Source organism: Xenopus tropicalis, chromosome 1, assembly GCF_000004195.4.
Source record: "Xenopus tropicalis strain Nigerian chromosome 1, UCB_Xtro_10.0, whole genome shotgun sequence".
Classification (NCBI taxonomy): domain Eukaryota; kingdom Metazoa; phylum Chordata; class Amphibia; order Anura; family Pipidae; genus Xenopus; species Xenopus tropicalis.
Genome location: NC_030677.2, coordinates 102,342,932 through 102,355,062, shown reverse-complemented (window position 1 = coordinate 102,355,062; position 12,131 = coordinate 102,342,932). Strand labels below are relative to the sequence as shown.

At 36.4% G+C, this 12,131-nt stretch overlaps 1 protein-coding gene across 1 annotated transcript; it reads left to right on the top strand.

The window, feature by feature from the left end:
* The first annotated feature begins 1,251 nt into the window (after positions 1-1,251).
* On the top strand, positions 1,252-11,825 carry LOC116412007 (mucin-3A-like). The gene is made up of 3 exons (XM_031905063.1): positions 1,252-1,604; positions 9,893-11,545; positions 11,749-11,825. The coding sequence occupies exons 1-3, from the start codon at positions 1,535-1,537 to the stop codon at positions 11,823-11,825; spliced, it is 1,800 nt and encodes a 599-aa protein (XP_031760923.1). The 5' UTR covers positions 1,252-1,534.
* Positions 11,826-12,131: the final 306 nt, after the last annotated feature.

The window sequence follows — 12,131 nt, the reverse complement described above, 5'->3', positions numbered from 1 at the left end:
ATTTTACGCACAACGTATTTTCCTGCAGCGAATTTTCACGGAAGTTTCGAGAATCAATTCACCACTGGCGAAATGCGGAATTTCACTGTGAATCCATGCCTGGAGAAAAAATTCGCTCATCGCTATTAGTCTTTGTATGAAACTGGCCAATGGGTCAGCCTGAACCGGTATCTGGTCTTAAATCAGGCAGATACAGTACTCATTAACAGATCTTTACATTTATGGCCACCTTAAGCATGTTGTGTGAGACCAAATGGCAGCTTGAAATGGGTATGGACTGAGCTGTGGTGGGGGCAGGTTAACAATGGGGAAACAGAGAACCATGTGGATTGAGTGGTGGGGGGTGTGAGAGCGAGTGATTGAGCTGGTGGACAGTGGTCTTGGGCATTGTCTATCTTATATGCTGCGCCACACATTAATTCAAATATGTTCTAAAGATAATGTGGGGGACTTTAGTCCTAATATGCCATACATGCCCAGTTTTTGCCTTGGCAGGGGTATTCTATATAGAGTGTGTTTAAAAAAAAATACTTAGTAATTTTCATTCAAAATTGCTGTCATACTGGCAGTAAAAACTCCCCACAAAATGTAGAGGTTCTGTTAGAACCTCTTAAAGGAAGCAAGTTTACAATATATAGATTACTATATAATATATTTTATAATAAATTATTACAATAACAAATAATACTATATTGCTTTGATAAAGCTTCCAATACATGAGAAAACCCCATCTCCAGTGATTTAGATATCGAAGTGGTGCTGTCTATTCCCTGTAGTGTAAGCCAATATGAAATGAGTACATAAGGTGCCTAGGTGCACTGTTGCTTTTAATCGCACAAGGGGCCCTGGGGGCTATAAATAAGAAAACAAAATGTTCCTATTTTAAAAACCCTTGCAATCCCTAATCTTTGTTGGAAGCCCTTTACTTCTGCTTTAAGAGATACACTATGGCTGCTTTGAGCCATTAGAATAAATTTGCAAATAATTTAAATAACAACAAGGAAACAAAATTAATAAGGATAGGGCATACAGTTTATTCCAGATTATTCCCTGTTTTAGTCACTGATATTCTCTTCCCTGCATTTGCTACATTCTTTAGTGTGTCGTAATCAGGGTAGTGCCTATCAGTTTTTCCTATGACTTGTTCAGTATATGGTAAGCGTAAGGAAGGTGTTTAGCCAGAATGCAGGAGCACAGACAATAGCACAGACTCTTGTGCTGAAGACTCATAAGAATATAGAAGAGAAAAAAAAGTTCTGGGCAGTACTTGATCATTTCAGAGCTGAGTAACTGGTTAGATTTGTGACCTGTGAGACAAACTGTCTTTTCAGTCGTGGTCATTACACATCACACATGTCATACATAACTGTGCTGTAGGCAAAGGAGTGTCACATATACCTCGCCCCAAAAAAAGGTGCTGCTTAAAGTGTCTGCAGGTATCAGATACTCATTAGTCTTTAACACAACAAAGAGCATCAGTGGCCGCATCTTGGTTAGATTCTTCATACTGGGATTTACAGAAAAAAGCACTGCCATGGACTGGAAGATTTACAGGCGTCTTCGAGGAATACTCATAATTTTGATACTATGTCTCAGATATACAGGTATGAAAAGTGTATGCCTTTATTCACTTTAACTGGAGTATTATTTTATATCATTATATATATATTTATTTATATACAGTATATATATATATATATATATATATATATATATATATACAGTATATATATATATATATATACACACACAGGTATAGTGCTGGCAGAACATTTCTTTTTAAATTTTTAGTAAAATTCTTTATCACCTGATTGTTCAGCTGCTTTGCATAGTGAAAATTCTATCAATGGTATGGAAACTGAATGTTTAACGTTAAACTCTAAGGAAGTTGAAAGATGGAGGGAGAGACTTGCCAACCAAGATACTGTTGACAGTGATATTTGGTAGGCTGTGTAACTTTTTTAATGTAATGTTGTGCAGCAGGAGAGACTAGAAAGAACTGCAGAATGCCTTTCTTTTTCTGTAAAACATTTCAAATAATCAGGATTTTTGCTAATATTTTTATTAAAAAACTAATAAAAAAAAGTGATGGGCTAGCACAAACGTTCCCCATATCTGATAAATTATGTCTAGATTGTTAGTTCTTAATATCAGCATTTCCATCTTTCTGTCTATTACTGTACTGGGGCTGTCTGCCTCCAGAGACCAAAGCAGTGTAAGGGCTTCCCTGCTATATTACTATTTGGCATTAAGGCATGATGCTTGCCAAATCATAAAGCTGTAAGGGTGGGCTTGAACCCAAAAAGTTTGTAAAGCTTGACAGGCTATCATCTATCTATCTATCTATCTATCTATCTATCTATCTATTATCTATCTATCTATCTATCTATCTATCTATCTATTTATTATCTATCTATCTATCTATCTATCTATCTATCTATCTATCTATCTGTCCATCTGTTATTGATCTATCTATCATCTGTCATATCTCTCTACAGTGAAACTTAAATTTTACATACCCTAATTTGAAGTTTTTTCACATTTTACATGGTTTTTCTTTGGTTGCACCAATTTATAATGCATAACTATCATCTAGCTATCTATCTGTCCATCCGTTATTGATCTACCTATCAGCTAGCATATCTATCTTCAATTTTACATACCCTGATTTGTTTTTCCACGTTTTACATGGTTTTTTGTGGTCCCACCAGTTTATAATGTATAGTATATTTCCCATTTTCCATTTTCATGGATTTTACACCATTTTTGGTCCCATGTAAAACATAAAATGGGCACTCTGCGCTACCTGTTTGTCTGTCTGTCAAGTCGTCCATCCATCTGTCTATCTATTAAAGCATTATCTTTCTGTCTGTCCTTCTGTCTATCTATTAATCCATTATCTATCCATCTATTTAATGTATAATTGAGGAGAAAACATTTTTTGTTGCCATTCTTACTTTCTGTAAATCCCTTTTCAGCATGTGCAAATTTGTAAAAGGTGTTTAAATTCCTTCAGCATTCTTGAACATATTCTCTATGCAGTAATTCACGTTTCAGCACTACTATTACTTTATAGAACAGGCTTAGATAGTATAGTTATATGGCTTTGTGATAAAGATCCACAGATTGCTTTCAGTATAATAACTATGATTTATTGACATTTTGTGGTTGAACCTTACATCTGTTTTATAGCCTGGAGATAGAGTTCAATAGTGCTAACTATACTGAGTCGCAACATGCTTTAATATTTTGAGCAAACCTGTCACTCAAAAATGTTTGGGGGCTGACAGCTAAGAGGCAGAAAGCACAGACCAAAATCAGTATTCCATCCATAGCAGCGGCACAGATGAGCCTTTTTTCCCCAAAGAGCCAGCCCTACTATTTGACTGACTTGCTTTGTCCAAAGTTGAACTTTATAGTCATAGGGGGGAATTCACAAAAGTGGTGATATTGAGACAAAATAAAAGTGGAGATAGATTTGTCGGATTTTCCACCTAATTCACAAACCTCTATCTCCACTTTTGTGAATTTGTCTTTTAAACAGACAGTTTTCAGATTTTGTCATTTTTCCGACATTTTTTTTTATGAATTTGCCTTTAGCTCTTAGTAAATCTGTCGGTGCCATCAAACCCAGTCCCACAGCTACATGAGCCTTGGGATACATCATTTTTCAGGACAATTGGGCTTTCTAATGTTTTCTATATTTCTGTGTAATTCCACTCCTGTAACAAGATTTAACGGTCTAAATACTGTCTTCTCTAGCCCCTACTTATTACTGGTCAGCAGCAATCCAGCCCCCACACCAACATGCCCGGTGTATAGAGGTCCAACAGGACTAGGGCACACTGGGTTTTTATCCAGTGCCCTGTTGGGCCAGTCCAACCCTGTACCCCAATATCCCAGTTTGGGTGCCAGTGTGCATGTGCTGTTTGCTGATCACCAAGATGGCTGCTGGGAACAAGTGGGGGACTAATGCTGTCAGGCAGCTCTGTAGTTCTGCCCATGCTATGGGGGCACAGATAAGTTGGGGCAAATGTCAGTGAAGTGATTAAAGAGGGGGCACTGCTGCTAAAACTAAAAATTTGCCTGGGAGGCTTTACTTTTACTTTGATTAATAATGTTTATAATATATTCATACAAAATGTTATTAATGCCTCATTCATTAAGCTAAAACTAGCATAATCATGCAAATGTGAGGTAAAAACTTTTTATATAGAAGATATAAATTAAACTTTTTTTAATCAGTGTTTAGCTTGTTTATAAAATGTTAATGAGGCTTTTTGCACCTATTGTTCTAGGGTGAGACAGAAACTTGTCCCCTAACAATAGGCTGCTAATCCCCATTAATATGTTAACGATCCCCTAATGGGGCCCCTACCTTAGGTGTGAAATGGAGACTGGGTGAAACCAAACAAAACCGAAGAGCTTAGAATTGGTCTGACAGTTACACTGAGCTTTACTCCATTTTGAAAATGTCGGGAAAAAAATGTCGTTAAAACATTGTATGAATGTCGTTTAAACGACAAATTCACAAAAGTGTCTGTAAACTGTCTTTCTTTCACCAAAAACGGAAAAGTGGCGGTTGAGTCGGAATTTAGGCAGATTTCTGTTTGTGAATCTGGAGAAAGTGTTTTCCACCACTTTTACTCCAAAAAAGGGCTACCTTCACTTTTGTGAATTCCCCCCATAGTGTTTTTTTTAAATGTTTTTTTGAATGTGCTGTTTTGCACATGTATATTTCACTGCTAACACCAAATGAGTATCCCATATAATTACTTCTTATGGCAAAAATAGGTCTTTTAAAATGTCTGAGTTTTCTTCAAGATATATTTGGCCATTTCTTTGTAAAGGAATAAGGTAGTTAATAATGGTGAAATATAACTAAAAAAGAAGTCAGAGGGGAATTGTGTGGCTATATAAAGGTACAATATGCAGACCAGTTACTTTTATAAAGGTCATGAAATTCTGAGGAAAATTGATCAAATATCCTTATATTTTAAAGTAGGAAATACATTATTGCAAGGTTACATTTGACAGCTTGAAATCACCTGCAAGCTGTGCCAGGGCTTGTCAAGCAATGGTTCCCTGAAAACACAGACACTTACTGTCAATTCTAGTACAAATCTTTGTGGAGGTGGTTTTGGCTATTTGCTGCTGTGTTTTTGGCAACAACTTTAAAGGGTGAGAATTACTTTCATAAAAATCTGCTAAACTGTAGTGAATGTTTGTAGTGGATCTTTTTTCATAAACAGTATTTTTTTTAATTGTTTATGTATGAAATAATTTATTGGTGAGCTCTTGCTAACATTTATTTCTGCAGCTGCAATGAATACATTCATGCTGTTCATCTCTGACAGATTTCATTTGCTCTAATTGACTGTTTTCTTTGAAAATACAGTTATTGGATCTGTTATCCGGAAACCCATTTTTCAAAAAGTTCCAAATTATTGAAAGGTCATCTCACATAGACACCATTATGAGCAAATAATTTTAATTTTTAACATTGCTTCCTTTTTCTCTGTAATAATAAAACAGTACCTTGTACTTGATCCCAGCTAAAATATAATTAATTGTTATTGGAGGCAAAACAATCCTATTGGCTTTATTTAATAATTTTTTGGTTGACTTAAGGTATGGAGTATCAAATTGTGGAAAGATCTCTTATCTGGAAAACTCAAGGTCCCAAGCATTCTGGATAACAGGTCCCATACCTGTACTGCAATTAACATTCATTCAGTGAGTCAGAGTGTGGCACTTTTTCCATTCAACATATCAGGATAAACTGTGAATGGCATAGGGCATATTGGGTGTTTGGTTCTCCCATTGTTCAGCCCTGCTGAGTCAGCATAGGGCTTTGATTCTTTATACTGGGTTTTACAGAAAAAAGACTGGAAGATTTACAGGCATCTACAAAGAATACTCTATATATTTTTGATACTATTTCTCAGTTATACAGGCTTTATAAATAGGGCTTTTGGGCAAGACAGGTTCTCTTGGACTGCAGAATAAATGCAATAAAGGTTTGTGAATGATACTCAGCGCTATAGGTGTCCTCGTGCTTAATTGCTTTCAGCCTTCAATGTAGACAATAAGCGTGGTGCTCAAATCTCCTGCTGCTTCCTCCAAAGAAAATACCCCTCTTGGATGGGTATTAAAACATGTGCAGACCCAGTGTGTTGGAAGCGCATGAAAAATAAAAAATAAAAATACAAAATAGTGCAATATGTTTCAAAAGTTAATGAAACTGAAAAGAAAGAGTTATGCCTATAACTCTAAATAATGGCCATTATTTAGAGTTATAGGCATAACTCTTTCTTTTCAGTTTCATTAACTTTTGAAACATATTGCACTATTTTGTATTTTTATTTTTTATTTTTCATGCGCTTCCAACACACTGGGTCTGCACAGAATAAATGCAATGTTCTAGAAAATAAGGATGTAATGCAATTGAAAACGGCTAATCCCTAAGTAACTCACCAGCCAAAACAGGTTTGGGCTTGTTATGCTACATGATTAAGAACCTGGCACATTGTATTTATTCTTTGAAGTGTTGTGGAAGTGAGACGACAATTATGCAGTGACTATTATATATTTGATACTGAATTAAATAAATTAGTGGAAACATACTAACATTTGTGGTTAGAAGATCCTTTTCTAAACTCAGTGTTATGTTTATCATATACTTAAAGGAAAAGGAACAATCACTGGGGGGAGCCAAAATGTTAGACCACCCAGTGATTGTAATCACCTGCTCAGAGAAAACTGCACCGGCCAGGGTGTACGTGAGTGAGCAGTCCTCTTCCTCCTTAGGTCTTGGTACATACGCAGTAGAAAGAAAAGCAAACTTTAACAACAAAGCCGGCTTTTTCGCTCAACTGTGCATGTGCAGGCCTTGGGATAGCTGCTAAATTAGAAGAAAGGAAACTGGTCACCTGCATCTACCCCAGGCCGGTGCAGTTGTCTCCTAAGAGGAGTACCATCCAGGGATCGGTGGGGGCCTAAAATTTGGCACACCCTAGTGATTTAGCATTTCCTTCTCCTTTAAGGCCATATTTTTCAAGCTATGTGAAAAAAGTGAAGTTAAAATACAGCACAAATCACCACTTGTATGCCTTGTTACACTGTATAAAAGCAAATGTATTTACAAAACTGTATAATGAATGTGAAGAAGCTCCAAGTAATATATTGCTGTAAAAGGTGGAGCATTATTTTACAGCACTTTTTCCTGAATTTCCTAAAAATTTCCTGAAATTTAAATTTGATAAATTAGACTTCTTCTAAATTAGACTTTTTATAATTTTATATTTGGTCAGAAATGTCTCCTCAACCCCATTGATGACCCCATAAATATCTTACAATTGAGTTTCAACCTATGTAAAAAGTCATTTTTTAATCTAAACTTAATAATACCTTACATTTAACACAGCAAGTGTTGCATTTAAAGGACAAGGCAATGCAAAATATAATTTTTTGCCTAATAAAAGAAACCAAAATTCTAAGCAGCTTTGCAATATAGATTTATTACAAGTTTGTAATGGTTTTTGAGTTATTTATATTTATATTTGCCATTAGAAGCAGTGCTTACCTCTGCTTTCTATTCTCTGCCCTGGGGGCTCTGACTGTTGAAACACTGTAAAACAAGGCAGCAGACTGACAGACCTGTATTGCTGGAGAAGCAAGACCTTTGCAACATTGTTTAAAATGTAACAACCAGGAGTTCAGCAAATGCTGCTTTCAATAGCAATTACATTTACAAATAACGTTTAAAGCGCTACAAATGTTTAATTATTTCATATTGGAAAGTTGCTTAGAATTATGTTTTCTTTCATTATGCAAAAAATTATTTTTGGGGTTGACATGCCCTTTAAAGTGGATACTGCTGTAGTGGTTGCACTCCTGAATAAAGTGTAGTGTTGCACAGTAACAAATATGTATAATATAGCACTCATGCACTCTTGTTTTAAAGCGATTAAGGTGTGTGATTAATATTATAATGTGTGTTGTTAAAAGTCAGTAACAAAAGCAAATATTAAATTGGTTGCCATGGGTTATTGAGGAGGTGCAAATTTGCCCCCGTGTGTATTAAATATGACAGCTGTAGTGCACTTACAGTACATTTTCACTGGGAAAGGTTCCAGTTATGCTTATTTGTCTATTATATAATATATGCAATTTCTATATAAATTTCTATAAAGCACATACATTTGTCCCAACTGTTATTACAGCTTGCGGTGATGTGTAAAATACAGTGTACTAGAAATTATAAAAGCTTAAGACAATCATGATATTATGACAGCTTTTTGTATTGATGCCTCATTTAAATAATGGAAAGTATATAAATATATTATATTATATATAATATAAATGCATAATATAAATACATAGTACAGGTATGGGATCCCTTATCCAGAAACCTAATTTCCAGAAAGTTCAGAATTACAGAAAGGCCATCTCCCATAGACTTCCATTATAAACAATTAACTCTAATTTTTGAAAATGATTTCCTTTTTCTCTGTAATAATAAAACAGAACCTTGTACTTGATCCCAACTAGGATAAAATTAATCCTGATTGGAGGCAAAACAAGCCTAATGGGTTTATTCAATATTTGAATGATTTTTAATAGACTTAAGTTTTGGAGGTTCAAATTACAGCAAGACCCCATATCTGGAAAACCCCAGGTTCCAAGCATTCTGGTTCATTTTATATCGTAATTAGAGATGTAGCGAACTGTTCGCCGGCGAACAAATTCGCGCGAACATCGGGGGTTCAGCGTATGTTCGCAGTTTGGGTTTGCGCGGCGTTTTCCGCGGTTTTTTTATCGGCGCAAAAAATATCGCACAAATCACACATGGCGTTTTTCCGCAAATCCCGTTTTCATGGTGTTTAGCGCGACAGAAAAAAATCCGCGTATTTTCGCTAGAATATCTTGCGTTTTTTTTTTGGCGCAACGCTGTGCCAACAAAGTATTTTTTAGAGAAGTTTTTGCCCTTGATCCCCCTCCTGCATGCCCCTGTCCAGGTCGTGGCATCCTTTAAACAAATTTAAAATCAGTTTTCTGGCCAGAAAAGTTTTTTTTTAGTTTTTAAAGTTCGCTTTCCCATTGAAGTCTATGGGGTTCGCAAAGTCCGCGAATATTCGCGAGTTTTGGCGTAAGTTCGCAAACGGGTCCGCAAATTTTTTTTTTCAGGTTCGCTACATCCCTAATCGTAATGCACAAATATGACGTACATAGAAATATTGGTCTTCTCTATATACAAAACAAATGCTTAATGTTTCATGCTATTAATGTTCATTATTATTATCATGATATATAAAAGCTACTATTATTTGTATGCACTTCATGCATAAAGCAATTTTATTATTGTCTGTACTTTTTAATCTTCTTCATGACTTGAAGGGACCATTCATTTAAGTGTAGTTATTCTACCTCTTTTCAGCTTCCATGACCACAGCAGCCAAAAATCTATTGCTCTAGAAGGCTAAATTTTTATTTTTATTGTTAGTAGTTATTACTCCATGCTCTCTCCTGTTAATATTCTAATCTCATTCAAACTACTGACTCATTCTAAGGTAAACTGGGTCCTAAAAAACAGATAGCTGTTGAAATTAAAATCTAGAAATCTGCTGAGCAAAAGGCTAGATAATAAAAAATAAAAGGACAAATTTCAATTTGTGTTGGAATATTACTTAATAAATCACATGAGTCATAAATATGTACACATACATATATGTATGTATAATCACAGTGCAGTTAAAGAAAGTAAGCAATATTAAGATGAAAGACAAAGTAAAGACTCAATGAAATATAATAATATATATAATGGAAGACAGGAACCAAATGATAATTAATATTAATTACTTTTGAAAAATTAACAATCTTTAAATTATAGTTACAGAAACAAGTACAACTTCAGAAATGACAGTACCCTCATCAACTGAAACCACACAGGTCTCAACCACCACAGAATTTTCAACAGAAACAACAACAGTTCCTTTAAGTACATCTTCAGAAACAAGAGTACCCGAATCAACACAGGCATCAACAACTACAGAGACCAGAGTTCCCTCAACATCTGAAACCACACAGGTCTCAACAACAACAGAATCAACAACTTCACAAACAGCAACATTTTCTTCAAGTGCAACTTCAGTACCTTTAACATCTGAGACCACACAGTCCTCAACCACCACAGAATTTACAACATCAGAAACAACAACAGTTTCTTTAAGTACATCCTCAGAAACAACAGAACCGGCTACAACTGAATCTACACAGGCATCAACAACTACAGAGACCACAGTTCTCTCGACATCTGAGACCACACAAGTCTCAACAACCACAAACTTTACAACATCAGAAGCAACAACAGTTATTTCAAGTACAACTTCAGAAACAACAGTACCCGCTACAACTGAATCTACACAGTTAACAACTACAGAGACCACAGCTGCATTAACAACTGAGACCACACAAGTCTCAAAAACAGTAGAATCTACCACATCAGAAACAACAACATTTATTTCAAGTACAACTTCAGAAACAACAGTACCCTCAACAACTGAAACTACACGGGAATCAACAACCATAGAGACCACAGTTCCCTCAACAACTGAAACCACCCAGGCCTCAACAACCACAGAATTAACAACATCAGAAGCAGCAACAGTTTTTTCAAGTTCAACTTCAGAAACAACAGTACCCTCAACAACTGAAACTACCCAGGCTTCAACAACCACAGAGACCACAGTTCCCTTAACAACTGAAACCACACAGGTGTCAACAACAACAGAATCAACAACTTCACAAACAGAAACATTATCTTCAAGTGCAACTTCAGTACCTTTAACAACTGAGACCACACAGTCCTCAACCACCACAGAATTTTCAACATTAGAAACAACAACAGTTTTTTTAAGTACATCTTCAGAAACAACACAACCCGCTACAACTGAATCTACACAGGGATCAACAACTACAGAGACCACAGTTCCCTCAACATCTGAAACCACCCAGGCCTCAACAACCACAGAAGCAACAACAGTTATTTCAAGTACAACTTCAGAAACAACAGTACCCGCTACAACTGAATCTACACAGTTAACAACTACAGAGACCACAGTTGCATTAACAACTGAGACCTCACAAGTCTCAACAACCGCAGAATTTAAAACATCAGAAGCAACAACAGTTATTTCAAGTACAGCTTCAGAAACAACAGTACCCGCTACAACTCAAACTACCCGGGAATCAACAACCACAGAGACCACAGTTCCCTCAACAACTGAAACCACCCAGGCCTCAACAACCACAGAATTTACAACATCAGAAACAACAACAGTTTCTTTAAGTACATCCTCAGAAACAACAGAACCCGCTACAACTGAATCTACACAGGCATCAACAACTACAGAGACCACAGTTCTCTCGACATCTGAGACCACACAAGTCTCAACAACCACAGACTTTACAACATCAGAAGCAACAACAGTTATTTCAAGTTCAACTTCAGAAACGACAGTACCCTCAACAACTGAAACTACCCAGGCTTCAACAACCACAGAGACCACAGTTCCCTCAACAACTGAAACCACCCAGGCCTCAACAACCACAGAATTTACAACATCAGAAGCAACAACAGTTATTTCAAGTTCAACTTCAGAAACGACAGTACCCTCAACAACTGAAACTACCCAGGCTTCAACAACCACAGAGACCACAGTTCCCTCAACAACTGAAACCACACAGGTCTCAACAACAACAGAATCAACAACTTCACAAACGACATTTTCTTCAAGTGCAACTTCAGTACCTTTAACAACTGAGACCACACAGTCCTCAACCACCACAGAATTTTCAACATTAGAATCGACAACAGTTCCTTTAAGTACATCCTCAGAAACAACAATACCCGCTACAACTGAATCTACACAGCTATCAACAACCACAGAGACGACAGTTCCCTCAACAACTGAAACCACCCAGGCCTCAACAACCACAGAATTTACAACATCAGAAGCAACAACAGTTATTTCAAGTTCAACTTCACAAACGACAGTACCCTCAACAACTGAAACTACCCAGCCTTCAACAACCACAGAGACCACAGTTCCCTCAACAACTGAAACCAC

What these genes read in the sequence shown, in the direction of transcription:
- LOC116412007 (XM_031905063.1), top strand. Translation starts at nt 1,535, where the DNA reads ATGGACTGGAAGATTTACAGGCGTCTTCGAGGAATACTCATAATTTTG. An exon ending in ACTATGTCTCAGATATACAG is followed by an intron (nt 1,605 to 9,892) that starts GTATGAAAAGTG and finishes TTTAAATTATAG; the next exon opens with TTACAGAAACAAGTACAACT. An exon ending in CTCAACAACTGAAACTACCC is followed by an intron (nt 11,546 to 11,748) that starts AGGCTTCAACAA and finishes GAAACCACACAG; the next exon opens with GTCTCAACAACAACAGAATC.